The following is a 14,847-nucleotide window of genomic DNA, read 5'->3' as shown; positions in this document are numbered from 1 at the left end:
GAGCGCACATTTGTAAAGAGTCCATAACGAGGGTTCGTTTTGTGCTCTTGCAGGTCCACCAACTGGAGGCGACTGTGGCAGAACGCGCCCGGCAGGTGTGCCAGCTCCGCGGTGAAATCCTGTTACGGGACCTCACCGCCGAGGGTTACGGGACCACGGGTCCAGGTGCATCTCGGCGTTTCTCCAGGACGATGCGATCCTCCAGCGACGGTCTCATCATCTTCGCAAACAGGCGGCCCACTCCGTGTTCGAACGGTGGAAGACATGGCGAAATACTGGTACACTAAATAACGCGGTGTACAGGGCGAAATCTGAAAGAAACCGAGGAAATATGTTCCCGAAAGTTCGTCTTTAAAGAAGGTGTGTCAGCGAAGCCTTAATGCGTGCTGAAAAGACCACCCTTTTTGCGTTCCGGTCCACTCCGGTCCGCTCCACTCCGCTCCGCTCCGCCCCGGTCCGCTCCGCTCGGATGTCGTTGGCACGTTGCACTGTCCAATGTTTGGAAGGCAGTAATTTTGATGGCCTCTTTTTTACATTAGGCGGTGCAATGTTTGGTTGCAGATGCGGAATTAAAACAAACTGAAAACGTTGTATTGTTTGATTCTGCTTTTCTTCAATTTTTCGAATTTTATAAGTTTTGAACTTCTTTCCAAAATCTTCCCTTTGTTGCAAGCTGTGAAATACATGGGCAGTTGCCGAGACGCAAAACATATGCATTCAAACTAAAGTTTCAACAGCACGGCTCATTTTCCGCGTTTGTTTGGATTAGAAGGCAATAACTCAACCTAAAAAAAAGTTATGACCGCAGTGACGCTGCGCTTTCGGAGATGGTTTGTTAGCTCGTCAGCTCCAAGCATTAGCTACGCTCTGACGTACTGTGAAAAACAGCCTAGAAACGCTGCCGATTCCATTTTATTACCATCTTATGTAATGACTTGCACGTTCCGCGGTGTCGGCTTTTCCGCCGTTGTGCAATGGTTCCGACCTTTTAACAGTCGGCATGTGACTGTTAAAAGGTGTCTATTCTGCTTCATTTAAACTAAGAATAGAAAAAGAAAACACGGTTTAAAAATATGGCAAAATTATTTATTTTATAATTTTGAGTGAATATCTAGCATTCATTAAAAATACTGCATTAGGAAGTTTTCTATAAAAACAAGCTGGATAGAAATGGGCCCTTTTTAATTAATGGAAGAAAAACGTATCGCATCATAATTGCTAAAAAGTTACTTGACCTTTTTTTTATAAAATGTGCTGGAAACCCGCTTAATAAGACGAATCAAGATTAATATATATATATATATATGGTTTCTTGCAAAGCCGTTCAGAAGTAAGCAGGCCATTGAATATATTAATGAAACCATATTAAAATATATATATATATTTCTCTTTTATCAGCACTATTAAAAGTTCGAGAAAAACAGTGTAGCTATCTGCAAAGCCATATTTTTGGTACGGCATTTATTGTATCTAGTATGGCATGATAATCTTGATATTGCAGTACCTGTACTATTCTCAGCTAACCCGCTCGAATATACAAAGTAATTTGTTATGCGGAGTAATTCCAACTAAGATGCAGTGACTACGTTGCAGGTTCCTGACTTCATAAATCAAATACCCACACTCTAAGAAATGCCTGCGCGTCTACTTACTCGCCAAACACTCGAAGAGCCAATTACTGATATCTACGTAATCAGCTTAGCAAATGATAAGGCGGAGCATCTGTTTAGAACTCAAAATTAAGTCTGCGTTCTGGCATTACGCAATGCAGGCATGACGTTTTAAATTGCGCAGTGCTACAGCGCAGACTTCATTTATAGGTCTAAACGGATGTTCCGCCCTAGCCGTCGCTGAACTGATTTCGTAAATCGCAAAGATGTGCTCTTCGAGTGTTTCGAAGGTAATTAGACGCGCAGGGATTTCTTAAAATGCTAAAGTTCCTTTTTTTTTTTTTTTTTTTTTTACAGTAGGAAAGACATGTTCATTATAGCTTAGCTCATGCCAATTCACAGCTTACGTAAGCAGTCGCGTAGTCATTTTGAGGCATTAAAACCTTCCTGCATTTTAAACATACAATGTCGAACGAGCTTTCCAGAAGAACAGTAATCACACTCAAAAAAATCTATGCGTCTACTTCCATGCACAACACTCCGAGAGCCAATCACCGCAACTTACGGAGGAAGCTCAGCGAATGAGGATTCCGAAACATACGTTCAGACCAAACGACGCTGACTGAGTTGTGACATTAAGCAATGCAAGCGTGACGTTTTGCATTGCTTAATGTCACAACTCAGACTGTGTTTTTTGGTCTAAACACATGTTTCGGCACTGTCATTCGCTGAGCTGCCTCCGTAAGTTGTGGTGATTGGCTCTCTGAGTGTTGTGTGGGAAAGCAGACGCACGGGCTTTTTTTTAAGAGTGCAAAGCGATGTATCATGTTCTCAAATCGCCACACTTTGCCACTGACAATAGAGGCTAAGTCTCGCCTTATTTCTCGCTCAGCCTCAAGACCGGATAGTCTCCGCCAAGGAGACGCGAGATGCGCCGGCCTCGTCCCCGTCTTCCCACAGCCAGTCAGCTCAGCTCATTGAGACAGTGCATAGCCTCCGGACGGAACTGCTCCGACTGTTCGCGTTCGACGGTAAGCAATGCCCCGGAACATGTTTTGTGAAGCTGGGTGTGGTGAGCGAAGTCCGACTAGTTCAGATGAAAACAACATTATGCGGAATGCACACTAAATAGTCTAGCGCAAAACCTTTACCATACTCGTTTTCACCTCAAGAAAAAAAAAAGGCAAGTTTTGCGCATAGTTCATACGCCGGGCGAAGTAGCTCTTACAAGATTTGGTTGTCGCAGGAAGAAGCGGTGCTTGTAGCGTTTGAAACGTGTTCGTCTTGATAATATAACACATAATCTACGATTTTCCACTCAGCGTAAAAGTGGAAATTGTTTATGCACCGCGAGGAGCTTGACTTTTTTTTACTGCGGTTCTTGATTTGAAAACGGGTATAGACATTCAATGTGCCCGTCGAATTACTTTGGTTTGATACCATCGTGCGCCATGAGGGGACAGCCACAGCCCTCGAAGCTTCTCATATAGAGAGACTATATAGACTACACATCTATTCTCATTTGAGCAATAGTAACGAAGAACATTGAATTCATCTTCGTAACGAGCATTAACGTTATGAATACGTCCAACACGGATGACTGCAACGCATGTTTGGAAATACCGCGTGTTCTAATTCGAGTTTGAGCTAGAGTCACGAGTGGATAGGGGCAGGTTGTTATACTTCAAATTGTCTGGTTTAATCTTCAATTCGGACGCTGCTCGAATATCTTCCAAGTATGTCACCCATAGAAAAGCGACGCGGTGTGCTTTTCGCGCATGGACTTGTGGTATCAACACGTGACACTGGCGAGGCATCGTGCCGTGGGTGGAGTTCCAGGGAGAACAGTAACACTATGCGTACTGGACATTTCGGACCTGTGTCGCATAAGCGGGATGTTGTCTGTGCAGGAACAGGAACGGACACCGGGGAAGGCGTCATTCGTCGGAGCTCGGCTGCAGACTCCATGACCGAGGTGGGTCGTCTTACAAAGCAGGGTGTACGACCTTGCATGTGTGCGATGGCCAGAAAATTTCGACGAAAGAAGAGAGTATTCCTTGGGTGAAGTCGCGGAACCAACGCAGACTGCAGTACAGCTCCGATAGGATGGAAGAATACCACTGGAGTTTGGACTCCCGAAGGCTCCTAACGCCACGTCACGGAGGTGTTCTTGCTTCGTATGAGTCAGTTTAAACCATTCTGCGGCTTCAACTTCATATTGTTGCACGCTGCCATTGCCGGGCAGCAGACAGGTGTCAGGAGGGTGCTGCGCGAGCGCACTGGTAACCAATCTTCCATCTCTTCTGAGCGGCACTGCAGCCCCGGTTACCTTCAGAACAGCTTGCGTCCCGGTGAAACGTTGTCCAGAACTTTGGGACAACGTGCTTGCCCTCGTTGTATTGAGGTGCAGCAAGCTTATTCTTCAATCATGACATCTGAAAAGGTGCCCATTCGGTGGAACACCGAAACGACTTTACTGCGAGGGCGCATAAGTCTGACCTCAGAGCGACTCCTGCGAAATCGACGACGTCAATAACAAGGATACAAAACTGTCAAAACCACTCGTTCTTTCTTCAGTACGCACGACCGCCTCAAATGTTCGCAGCGCCCGCAGATCTGTGCAAGCCACGAAAGCAGGTTCGAAAACACGTGCTCGAAATTGCCGATTGCCACGAGCAACCAAATAGACATGTCCATCAACAGCAGTTTTATGTGAAGTGCACCACTAATATACCCGATTATTTCTGAGCAATTTAAAATTCATTTTTCATTGCTATGTTACTTTGGTCTCCGAGTAATCAGGCAGCTTATTTGATCGCTTTTCCAGACATTAAACAAATAACTAATGGTATTCTTGAGGAGCACTTCGATCGCTATTCCATTCCAAATTCGAGAAATAACAATTATGTATGAGCTTAAAGAACAGGGCCCTCTAGTTCAGCCGTGATGTTCGCGTCGGTATATGAATTACCAGAAACTGTTCCGTAATGCCAAGCTATGTTAATAATTCTGTGTTTAACTGTTTAATTCGGCAGTTACCTAAGCAAATTGCATATCGAAAATAGCATTCAGTGGTTCTGAAAGCACACATGTAGTTTGTGACGGGCTAAGAATTCAGTAGAAGCTCCGTATACAGCACGTGCCCGTTGCCTTCCGCCAGGATTTGAATGCGCGTGCGACGAAGTGTTATCAAAGGTAGAAAGCTCGTGCTGGAAGCAGAACTCCTACGTAATTCTTAACGTGTCACCTAGAGCCACTAAATGAGCTGCGCTTCGAGCATCGGCACTCTGTTCCCCGACATTGTTGTGGGCGTGCCATTTTGGTGCTTGTCAGTGATCTCCCTACACACCCCCTAGAAAGGTTGTACACCCCCCCCCCCCCCCCCCCTTGCTTTTCTGAAGGCGCCCCCTTAATTTGCAACGACTCCTTTACTCTCAATTCCCTCCCTTATACGTCCAGGCATCGCCATGCCTTCAATATGTTTTTAAAACTCGGCGTTTTTCCCGTCATCTGGGAAAGGGTCATCAAGCACATTTCCAATCGCATACGACTTTATTCTTTACAGTCTCCAGACGCTGGCGGGGCTGAAGAACCCAGGCAGAGCTGCGGAGACGCTCGACGCTCGCTGGCATCGTCTTCGGAGAGTCCCTCCCGCAGATCGGCGCCAGAGGCCCTAGGCTTGGCATCGGGTCACGACGGCAGCGAAAGCTCCAGCATCAACGACAGTGAGCACGTGTCTTTCGCCGTGCGCCTTCCGCGCAAGAGTTGGGCGCGAACCAGGGACGCCATGTCCACCTCTTCTGACAGTTCCTACTTAGAGGACGATGCGTTTACCAGAGTTAGCTGGGCAAGGGCCTCGAAGGCCGAAGGCCCCGATCGGGACAAGAGCTGCTACGTCGAGTACGAAGACGACGTGTTCAACGCACCTTCTTCGGCTTCTAGCCTCGAAATGGTCTACTCGCGAGCACGACAAGAGTTGTACAACGATGCCACGGCGCAGGCGGACAGGACGCGAGTCCACAGCGAAATGGCCAAGCGAAGAGCTTTGTTGGAGGTGACGTCTTCCAAGACCTCCGAAAGTGGAGATACGGAACCGCCCAGTACTGAACCCTCGGCGACGGGTTGCAGCACGCAGACTCCCAACGATGATGATGAGGCACCAGCTGACTCAGGAGTGTCCGAACTCTTGGCGAAGAGGTCTAGCCCCGTCATCAGGTCCAGGACGTCGAGAAGACTAAAGAAAGATCGCTATGCCACGACGGAGCCTCCTCCTCCGTGGACGACTGCTTCAGAAGCTATATCAGCCGTTCTCAGGGACTCCTCGAGCCACTATTTCTGCCCTAGGAAACTGGACAGGGCGGTCGACGAGCCCACGAGTCCGACGACGGAGACTCCGGGCCCCGCGAAGTATTTCGCTTACATTCCACTCTCAGTGACGCCGCGCCCGGCGACCCTACAGAGGTTCGAGGCATTGCATCGCGCCAAGGAAGCGTTCGTCTCTGGAGAGAACCCCACTGCGGTGCTCAGCATTTCTCCGGATCGTCCACCAGCAGCTCACACCGATGACTGTCCAGCTAGACCGCCTGCTCCTGTCGGGGCTGGCTTCAAGGAGGAGGAAGACCTGGACAGCAAACGGCGCAAGTCTAAGCAAGAATGCGCTGAAAAGGGCTTCCTGTCACTGAGGCTACGCAGAGGCAAGAAAAAAGATTATTCGGCCGTCGGACAGCTCTGCCGGCAGACGCTGCCTGTCGTAGCCGTCGATGACCCCATGACCTCTGTCGCCGTGCTGCCGTCCACAAGTCCCAGATCACCATCGTCGCCCTCGTCGCCAGAGACACGAGCCCGGTCGCTTGGCAGGAGCAAGTGGCTGCCTCTTTTTGCAACCAAGTCATGAGGGACCGCCTTCCGGATGTCCCACAATAACCGAATAAAAAGCTCGCCGGTGAGCAACGCCATTGCTTGCGCATTCGCTGACCACGCGCGCTTGTCCCTCATGGTGCACAGCATCCTTCCATTGGCCATTTTCATTTTGCTGTCTCTAGTCCACCCCGACAACATAAAGCATTGCGCAAATTCTGCAAAGCCAGCATAAATAAAACGTGTTTCAACTCTAAGTACCAATCTGCGTTTCTGCCTTTTTTTTCTTTTTTTTTTTCGCTGAGTGCCCACCAAGGATTTTCAAGGCCGGCTTGCGCACGATGGGAGTTCCTTTCGAAGGTATTTGCCTGCCAGACGGACGTCTGTTCTAAAGATCGGAAATACCGGTTTGAAACATACACGTTCCAAGAAACACCAAAAGGTGGCCCTTTTAACTTTTAGTGCGTTGTCATTCTTATTTCATGCCGTCATTCATCTCTTGTTCAATTATCTGGGGTATGCGGATACATTTTTATATGTAGTGCGTGCTAACGGGCGGGGCAGGTGATCCTGTGTCAAGCGCTACCAAAGGCAAAGGTTCGAGAGGGTATCTCTATACAAAGGCTTTGTCCGCATGAAAGCTCGGAATTTCCAAAACAAGCGTTTGAGGTTTGGTAGGTTCGAGTGCCCAGAGGACATTTCTGCAAAATGCTCTGTCTGCATGATAGCTCATGCCAAACCCTGGACAAGCTCCACCCGCGAAATATTCACCCTTTCTACTTAGCAGAGCGAACGCCGAAAAGGAGGCGAGACGAGGCGAGGAGGGGTTCGCCTCCACTCCCGCCTTGACTCTGCCAAGGGGAAAAAATGGAGGGCTTCACAAGGGCGCCGCCATCTTGAGTTTCGTCACTTCCACTATGGGCAAAAACACTGCTTTTGCCGTCACCACGGGTAACCGTCACACAATCTTGTTTTGCCTGCTCTATTTTTTGTTTTTTTTCTATTTACAGAATGAAGTAGTTTATCTTTTTGTCGCCCATTCCGGATACGCCTATTAGACGGCTGGGGACGAGAGTGAACGAAAAAGGAACAAGTGCTCGCGCCCGTATCTATCGCAAGCTTTACAAACTTATCGTGCGCTGCGCTCCCAATAAGTAGGGCTCCGTGTTTTCGGAGTTTATTTTTCGTGAAATTCGGAGGGTGTTTTTCGGAGTTTATTTTTAGCGAAAATTCGGTGTTTATCGGAGTTTATTTTTCGTAAATCCCCAATTCTTCGAAATTCGGAGATTAATTTCGCAGTGTTTCTTATTAAAAATAATAAATAATAACCGGATGTAAACGTATGCCAGATAAGAAATAAAACGCGCTTGTATCAATTAAGATTTCTTCAGTTGAATTTGGCGTTGGTGTCATTGGCAATACTAATTTGTCCCACGACAAAAGTCGCACAAAAGTGTGGCTTCCATAAACGTCGATACCTTAAAATCAATAAATTGCCGGAGGCAGCCGCAAGGAAGCTCGTAGTCATCCCATCGATCTATCCCGCGGCCGCGCGAGGTGGAGTGCTTAAGGATGTAATAGAGAAGTTTCAACTGCCCCTCTTCCCTATTTTACACAATCTCTATGATCCATAGTTTTCACTGTTACCCCCAGAAACATACCCTCTCCTTTCTTTAAAACCCAAATCCCATGGCCTAAACTGGAAGCCAAAAGAGTGGCTTTAGTCGTGACACGAATGGTACGATGACCTGTTTCCCTGAACCAGCCTTGACGAGACAAGCCGTAAGACCCCCCTTTTGACAACGGTCCGATGCTTGAAAGATAATTATGGTGTTTTTTTCCCAGAACCATTGATCCTGCGCTGCTCAAACTGTACAAAAAAAAAAAAAAAACTTTTTTTTTTTTTTTTTTTTTGTTGTGGAAAAAAAAAAAAAAGGAAGGGGGGGGGGGGGTGCCATGGGGCACATAACAATTCGGAGTTTATCGGATAAATCCGAATTGACAAAAATTTTACCGGCGGGTATTTTTCAGATTTATCCGAAAACAAGGAGCCCTACCAATAAGGAGTATTCACTGGCGGCCATAGCTGTGTGCGCTACTGCTGGGCGCGTGCTGATGGCGAGCTTCCACAGTCCTTCTGCCACGTGCATTGCACACCAAGATTGGCGGTCTTAGCAACCTATTAATGCGAGCTCGTTCTGAGCATGCGCTACACAAGGCCACGCCACTGTGTAGGTGCACCAAATGACGCACGGTTCCCGGACATTTCATCGAACGCCGTTTCGTCGAACGCCGTTCATCGAAAAAATGGACGTTTCATCGAACGCCGTTTCATCGAACGCCGTTTCATCGAATCGCTGACGGCCGTTTCATCGAATGTATTTTAAATAAAAAGCGTGAAAGATGCTCTTTTATGCACGGATCGGGTGCATTTTCGTGTCATTCCCCCATTTCATCGTCAGGTTTTTTAATGTCCAAACTTGTAGCTGTTACAGTTTATTTTGATGCAAGTAACCCATAATGATATTTGTACCGATCTTTATGTTTGTTCCGCACATTCCGCTTATCTGTTCACCCCCTCTGTATTACCCGATGGGCCTTGAGGGAATTTTAACAAATAAATAAAAAGTCGCACTCCCGGTAAGAGCGCTCTCCAACTCATGGAGGCCAGAAGGCGACTTAGGTTTTGCGCAGGCGCAACAACTTCAGCCATGTGAGCCTCCTAGCCTCTCATGTCTTTCTATTGATACTTTTTTACTGCCCGAAGCTTGCAGTGCCTAAAGCTGAGGTGCTATTTAAAAAAACTACAACGAATTTTTTTTTTTTTTTTTTTTTTAGGACTCAATGAAGTCAAAAGTATGTACGACACTTCAAATTTCATTTGAAAACTTTCGGGGGTTCATGTGTTCGTGCGACAGCCATTCACAGTTTCAAATGATGAGCAATTGCTCTCAAAACGTTCCCCACAGCCATGCTCCGTCGGTTCTCATAAAAAAGGCGGACCTTCTCATTTCTTGCCGCTATGGTCATCATCTGGCGAAGAGGCTCTTGGGAACTCAGCATCGCGTCCAGCTTGTCTTCCGTCAGTTGACGTTCTGTGGCGATGCAAGTCAAAAACTTCCAGAAACCGGAATGGGCACCTCCGATCAGCTTTAGGAAGCGGGAATGCCACCCTGGCGTTCGATAAGACGGCGTTCGATAAGGCGGCATTCGATGAAACGGCTTCGATGAAACGGTGTTCGATGAAACGGCGTTCGATGAAACGGCATTCGATGAAACGGCTTCGATGAAACGGCGTTCGACAAAAACGGCGTTCGATGAAATGTCCGGTCCCAATGACGCACTACCAGGCGAACGCGAAGCATCCCGCCGTGCGTCGCGCTCGGTGAGGTCACCACAAGGGCAAATCATGAACGGGTGGACGCTAAAAAAATATCCGCAAGAGTGGGGCGGCGGCTCGCGCCATCTAGCGAGGAATGAAAGTAACAAATTGTCTTTCAATTGGATGGGTAAAGTATGTACTTGTTACACCGAAGCTTCGCCCGCCAATGTAAAAACAAAAACACATGGACTATGAAACAGAGCGTTTACACATATGCGATTTCATTGTCGCACTGGTGACAAGCGATAGGCCCACGTCCGGTGTGAAAATCAACAGAGGTGAGGGCACGCAGGGGTTAAAAGAAAAACAAGAAATTTAATTAGGCGATAAAAAGCCGCGCACGGCGACAACACGACAAAACCATCAGAACGAAATGCAAACACGCGTTACTCCAACAACACACTCGCGAACCTTAGGGCAGCGGGGCCGCGAAAAAAAAACAAGACAGCACTCAATTCCCGACACAACGCGAAACAAGTTCGCCGGTGCAAAAAAGACGAAAGTTCCTACAAAGGAAAGTCCCCACTGCGGGACCCAAAGTCCAGGAAAACGTTCAAACGAAGACCGAAGGCTCACCGACGTCTTGAATACGACGAACGACGAAAGCTTCACGTGCCCGGCGTGGTGGACTGGTTGCTCGGTGGCCGACGCAACGCAGCACCGCACGCACACACTTCCCGAAAAGGGAAAAACCGACGCCCGTCGTCACTGCTGGAATCGTAGCCAGAGCAGAGGGCTTGAGCGAAAGAAGATAGCAGCGCCGACATCATGCTCTCTCGAGTTGCGGGCCGCCACGTTTCGCGAGACGAGGAAAGAAGACCGACGACGAGGCAAGAGAGAGAGAGAGAGGAGGTGCCGAAAGAAGAGGAGAGCGTTTACTCAAGGTCGCAGTGCGAGGACCTGCATGGTCTCCTTCCGACACGACCAGGGGAATGTGACACGTCCGTCGGTGCAGCGCGGTGCGGTGCGGTGAGCCCCAGGCGAATGTGACATTAGGTAGGCTTGCACCAACGTTATTAGATTAGCTCAGTTATGAAACTGCTCATAGCCGCTGCATACACAAGCAGTACACCCCCCCCCCCCCCCCCCCCCCTCTCACCATGACTCGCCTGGCGTAAAGCTTCATGTTTCAAAAGTAGCGTAAGGTACGTCGATGCACGAGGCACGTGCAGCCCTTGGGAACATCATGGCGGCACAACGCAGCACAGAGCTAGATTTCAGACGCCATTGGTTCTTTGTACAGTTCCTGGTAAGGGGCTTCCTACGGGAGCCAGAGATGCGCGCTCATCCCCGAGGCGCCGTCTTTCCTGCATGGCATGTTGATCCAGCTCTTCACGTGACTGAATTCAGCGAATAGCGGCGCCGCGCGTTTGAGGCGCGCGGCGCACTCAAAAGCAGGGGAACCGTTCGGCAGAGCGCACGCAACGTCTACTTTCCTGCTGGGCACTCGATCCGGCTCATCACGTGATCGGATCTCGGCGAATAGCGGCGCGGCGGCACGTGGAAAACAGACGCGCAACTCTGGCTCCCGTAGGAAGCCAGAGTTGCGCGTCTGTTTTCCACGTGTTTTCCGCGTCTGTTTCCACAGGAACTCTAGCTGCTCTAGCTCTGAGGAACGCAGTTATGAAAGGAAAATCTAGATGGCGCTTCGAACGACGGCTGCGGCAGGCGGATTGAAGTGAGTGAGGAGGGGGGGGGGGACCTCTAGAGTTCCTGTATAGTGGCATATACAGGAACTCTAGGTACCTCCTTCCGCGGGAACTCCACAACTGAGGCAATCTACAGGGTGATTCAAGACTTAAATCGACCGCAAAATTCGGTTTTTTAATCTATCGCGCTACGACTTTGTGCAGGTTGCCCACAGATAGTGCATTTTGTTTTGTAAAATTTGCAAAGAGCGAACTTACCTGTAGAAAAAGTAAAGAAACAGGCTTAACTCCTATGGAAACGCAGCGACGCCACCGGTCTGCAAACAGCACGGCGCCGTTTCGCACGGGAGACAAGAGATACGCAAGCGGTCGCGACGCCAACTGCCGCCAACGAACGAGCATATGACGCCGAGAGCCGGCGTCTTTATTAGCAGACAAGCAGCTGCAGTTCCTTGTTGTTACCGCGCCTGTCTTTGTTTCCGCGACTGTCACCGCCTGCAGAACGCACGCCGCTTTTGAGTCGAAAAGATCGTCTGCTAAAGAGGCCGGCTCTCGGTGCCGGTATGCTCGTTCGTTGGCGGCGTTCGTTGCGCCATCTCTTGTCTCCCGTGCGAAACGGCGCCGTGTTGTTTGAGACCGGTGGGGTCGCTGCGTTTCCATAGGAGCTAAGCCTTTTTCTTACTCGTATCATGTATGTCGAAAAAGCATGCTGCGGTTGCGCGAGGCCGATTCACAAAACACGGATGCCTGTAGTCACCTGACCACAAAGAGCTAACCGAAACCTTATCGCGCATTGGTTGCGCAGTGAGTATCGTATCTTTAACCGAGTATCGTATCTTGCGACGTCTTAGGACCGAATGCGCTGCAGCGAAGCTGGTTCTCGTCGCAAGAGGCTTAAAAACCGGTCTTGTCTCTCGGTCGTATGAGCGCCGAAATCACGTGTGTGTTTTCGGCGCTCATTTTTTGGTCTATGTGTTCAAAGGAGCAGCCTCACATCGAACATACCAATATCTTGTTAAAAAAATCACGAAAAGGAATTTTAAAACGAATTAAACGACGCAGGGAACGTGCGGCTTGCACATAAGGTCGTTTCGCCATTTCTGCTTGTTCTTTTTGAGAAATATAAATTCAGGAGTACATATACTGTATGCTGTAGAATCTTAACTGAAACGCTCGACCTCGCGTCTTTTTTAGGGCACACGGAGGGGAAAGCTGGGGAGGAGGAAGCAGACTGAATGCTGAAGAGGATCGAGGAAACCTCCTGCTGTCTTTAGCGTCCCGTCAACATTTCGTCTGCTTCCTCCTCCCCAGCCCTCCTTTCCCTTGAAAACTTTATTTGGGACCAATTTCTTTCAGATATAGTGAGACGATCTTGACAAGACACAGGAGGAAACTAAAACCATGCAAACCAACAGCGTCTCTATTCCGATGTACTACTGGCTAGCACGTGCTGGCCGTGTTTGCTGTCAGTGACAGCGGCACAAAGTCAGGGGGTGAGAAATCCAGCCTACACCCCATAATATACTCATGCATTTTGCCTTGCCCTCTCACCACCACCAATTCATGGACATTCCAGGCACCTCGGGAAGCAGAGAAAAGCTCAACGAAGAAAAGCTATTTGGAGATAAGGTAATCAGAGAAAAGCTCACCACTCAAGTGAAATTCGTTCACTCAACTGAAGTATGCTGGGATGCCTTATGCGCATGTGGTCATTCTGCACTTCACTAGCAGAACATATTTTAATACTGTAAACAACTCATATTTCGCGATTTAGGTCAAAGCTGCAGTTTTGGAATAATCCGCGGGCTCTAATTTTCGCGACGCGGTGGGATCTCAATATAGATTCCAATGTGTTTACATTTTACCGGAATTGTTCGCGGGACCTATTTTTCCCGAATTGTGGGACATTCGCGAAAATGAAGTCGTTTACAGTATATAAAGACATTCTGTACCATGTTAGGCGTTGCCCAACGAAAATAAAATAATTTCAATAGAATGCTAATTAAAAAAAAAATACAGGGGGGGGGGGGGGGGGGGATTAGTGTGGAGGGCTGCAGCTTGAGTAGTTTCTGGATAATAATTTATAAAATGACCTTTACACCGCATTGCTGAATTTAGAGTTCTCATTATTTGTGGTTTCAATTTCGAACGAGAAAATAAAAATAAAAAAAAAAAGTTGTTTTTCCTTTATCCTGGCTACGTCAGGATTGAATATGGTAATAAGCGAAATGGGTTGACAAAATCAGAACGAAGGCCACAGCCAGGGTGAAAATGAAAATCAAGATTACTTAAATCGTGATTTAAATCAGACAGGTTTTACTAGGATGATTTAAATCGAACCTTGCCCACAAAAATAATCCCAAAAATATTTTTTGTTTTTTTATTATTACTTGATACCTTCTATGTCGCCATATATTGTATTTAAATCAAAGACTCATCACATAAGAAAGATTTATATCGAAATTAAAACGAGCAAAAAGCAGTGGTCTTCGGGGCAAATCAATGCATTGAGCTTTATTTCTATTTCTGGCTTCGTTCATCAATCAGTTACGTCACATCTTATTGCAATGATACCAGAATGCAAAAGGTGGAAACAAAAACTGAGAAAGTAACATCATTTCGCAAGAATATCAGATCTTGAAAAGAAAACCCACTACGTCTTTTTTGCTAACAAAAAAAAAAAACTAAGCTGTTTTGTTTTAGTAGGGCTGAGTTTTCATGAACAAAAAGTTGCTAAAAAAAGCAGTAATTCTTTTTTCTGCATTGTTTTCACTGCTCGGAAGAATTGATCTAACGACCAGTCGTGTTTAGAAATATATATAGTGATAAATAATTAATATTTTCTAGGTACAGTCATTTTAGTCTAAAGTAAATAAAATAAATCTGCCTTACATTTTAAAAAATCTGATTTCTTTATTTTTTTTCTTTTTTGCCCACAGCAGAGCAACCTGATGTGAAATGTGTACCCTGTGTGGCACTGTCAACATAAACACACAACTCCTTTTTCCTTTTACAGTTTAGTGGTTGCCATTAAAAATACTTGTGCGGTGGAAATTGCTCATTTGGAAAACAAAGTTATGCGATTAAAGTTTGATGCTGATTAACCCCTTCTCTAGTAAAAATCTGAAAAATCGCTTTGCACTAACTTTGTTGCACGGTGTACTGACTGCGTGAGAAACCTAAAACCTTGGTAGCGCTACTGCTATTAAATGATAACGACCACTTCACATAATAATTTAATTTGAGGTGAGCTCTTCTCTGGATCTGCCAAAAGACTGGCGAGCTCTCTTTGGACCCGCACAAAAGTGGGTAAACTTTTCTCTGGGATTCAACGCCTCAACCCCACCCC

At 47.2% G+C, this 14,847-nt stretch overlaps 1 protein-coding gene across 1 annotated transcript in view; it reads left to right on the top strand.

Moving 5' to 3' along the window:
- LOC115315663 overlaps positions 1-6,724 on the top strand; it is a 33,735-nt gene extending 27,011 nt beyond the window's left edge. The window contains exons 11-14 of the mRNA XM_040207098.3: positions 54-278; positions 2,503-2,641; positions 3,521-3,585; positions 5,176-6,724. Of these exons, the coding sequence (XP_040063032.2) occupies positions 54-278; positions 2,503-2,641; positions 3,521-3,585; positions 5,176-6,504 (1,758 nt within the window). The 3' untranslated portion in view covers positions 6,505-6,724. The remainder of the gene's footprint in view (positions 1-53; positions 279-2,502; positions 2,642-3,520; positions 3,586-5,175) is intronic.
- Positions 6,725-14,847: the final 8,123 nt, after the last annotated feature.

Source organism: Ixodes scapularis, unplaced genomic scaffold (assembly GCF_016920785.2).
Source record: "Ixodes scapularis isolate PalLabHiFi unplaced genomic scaffold, ASM1692078v2 PGA_scaffold3__209_contigs__length_174095766, whole genome shotgun sequence".
Lineage (NCBI taxonomy): Eukaryota > Metazoa > Arthropoda > Arachnida > Ixodida > Ixodidae > Ixodes > Ixodes scapularis.
Note: the sequence above shows the minus strand (reverse complement) of the source record. Positions and strands in the feature narration are given on the sequence as shown.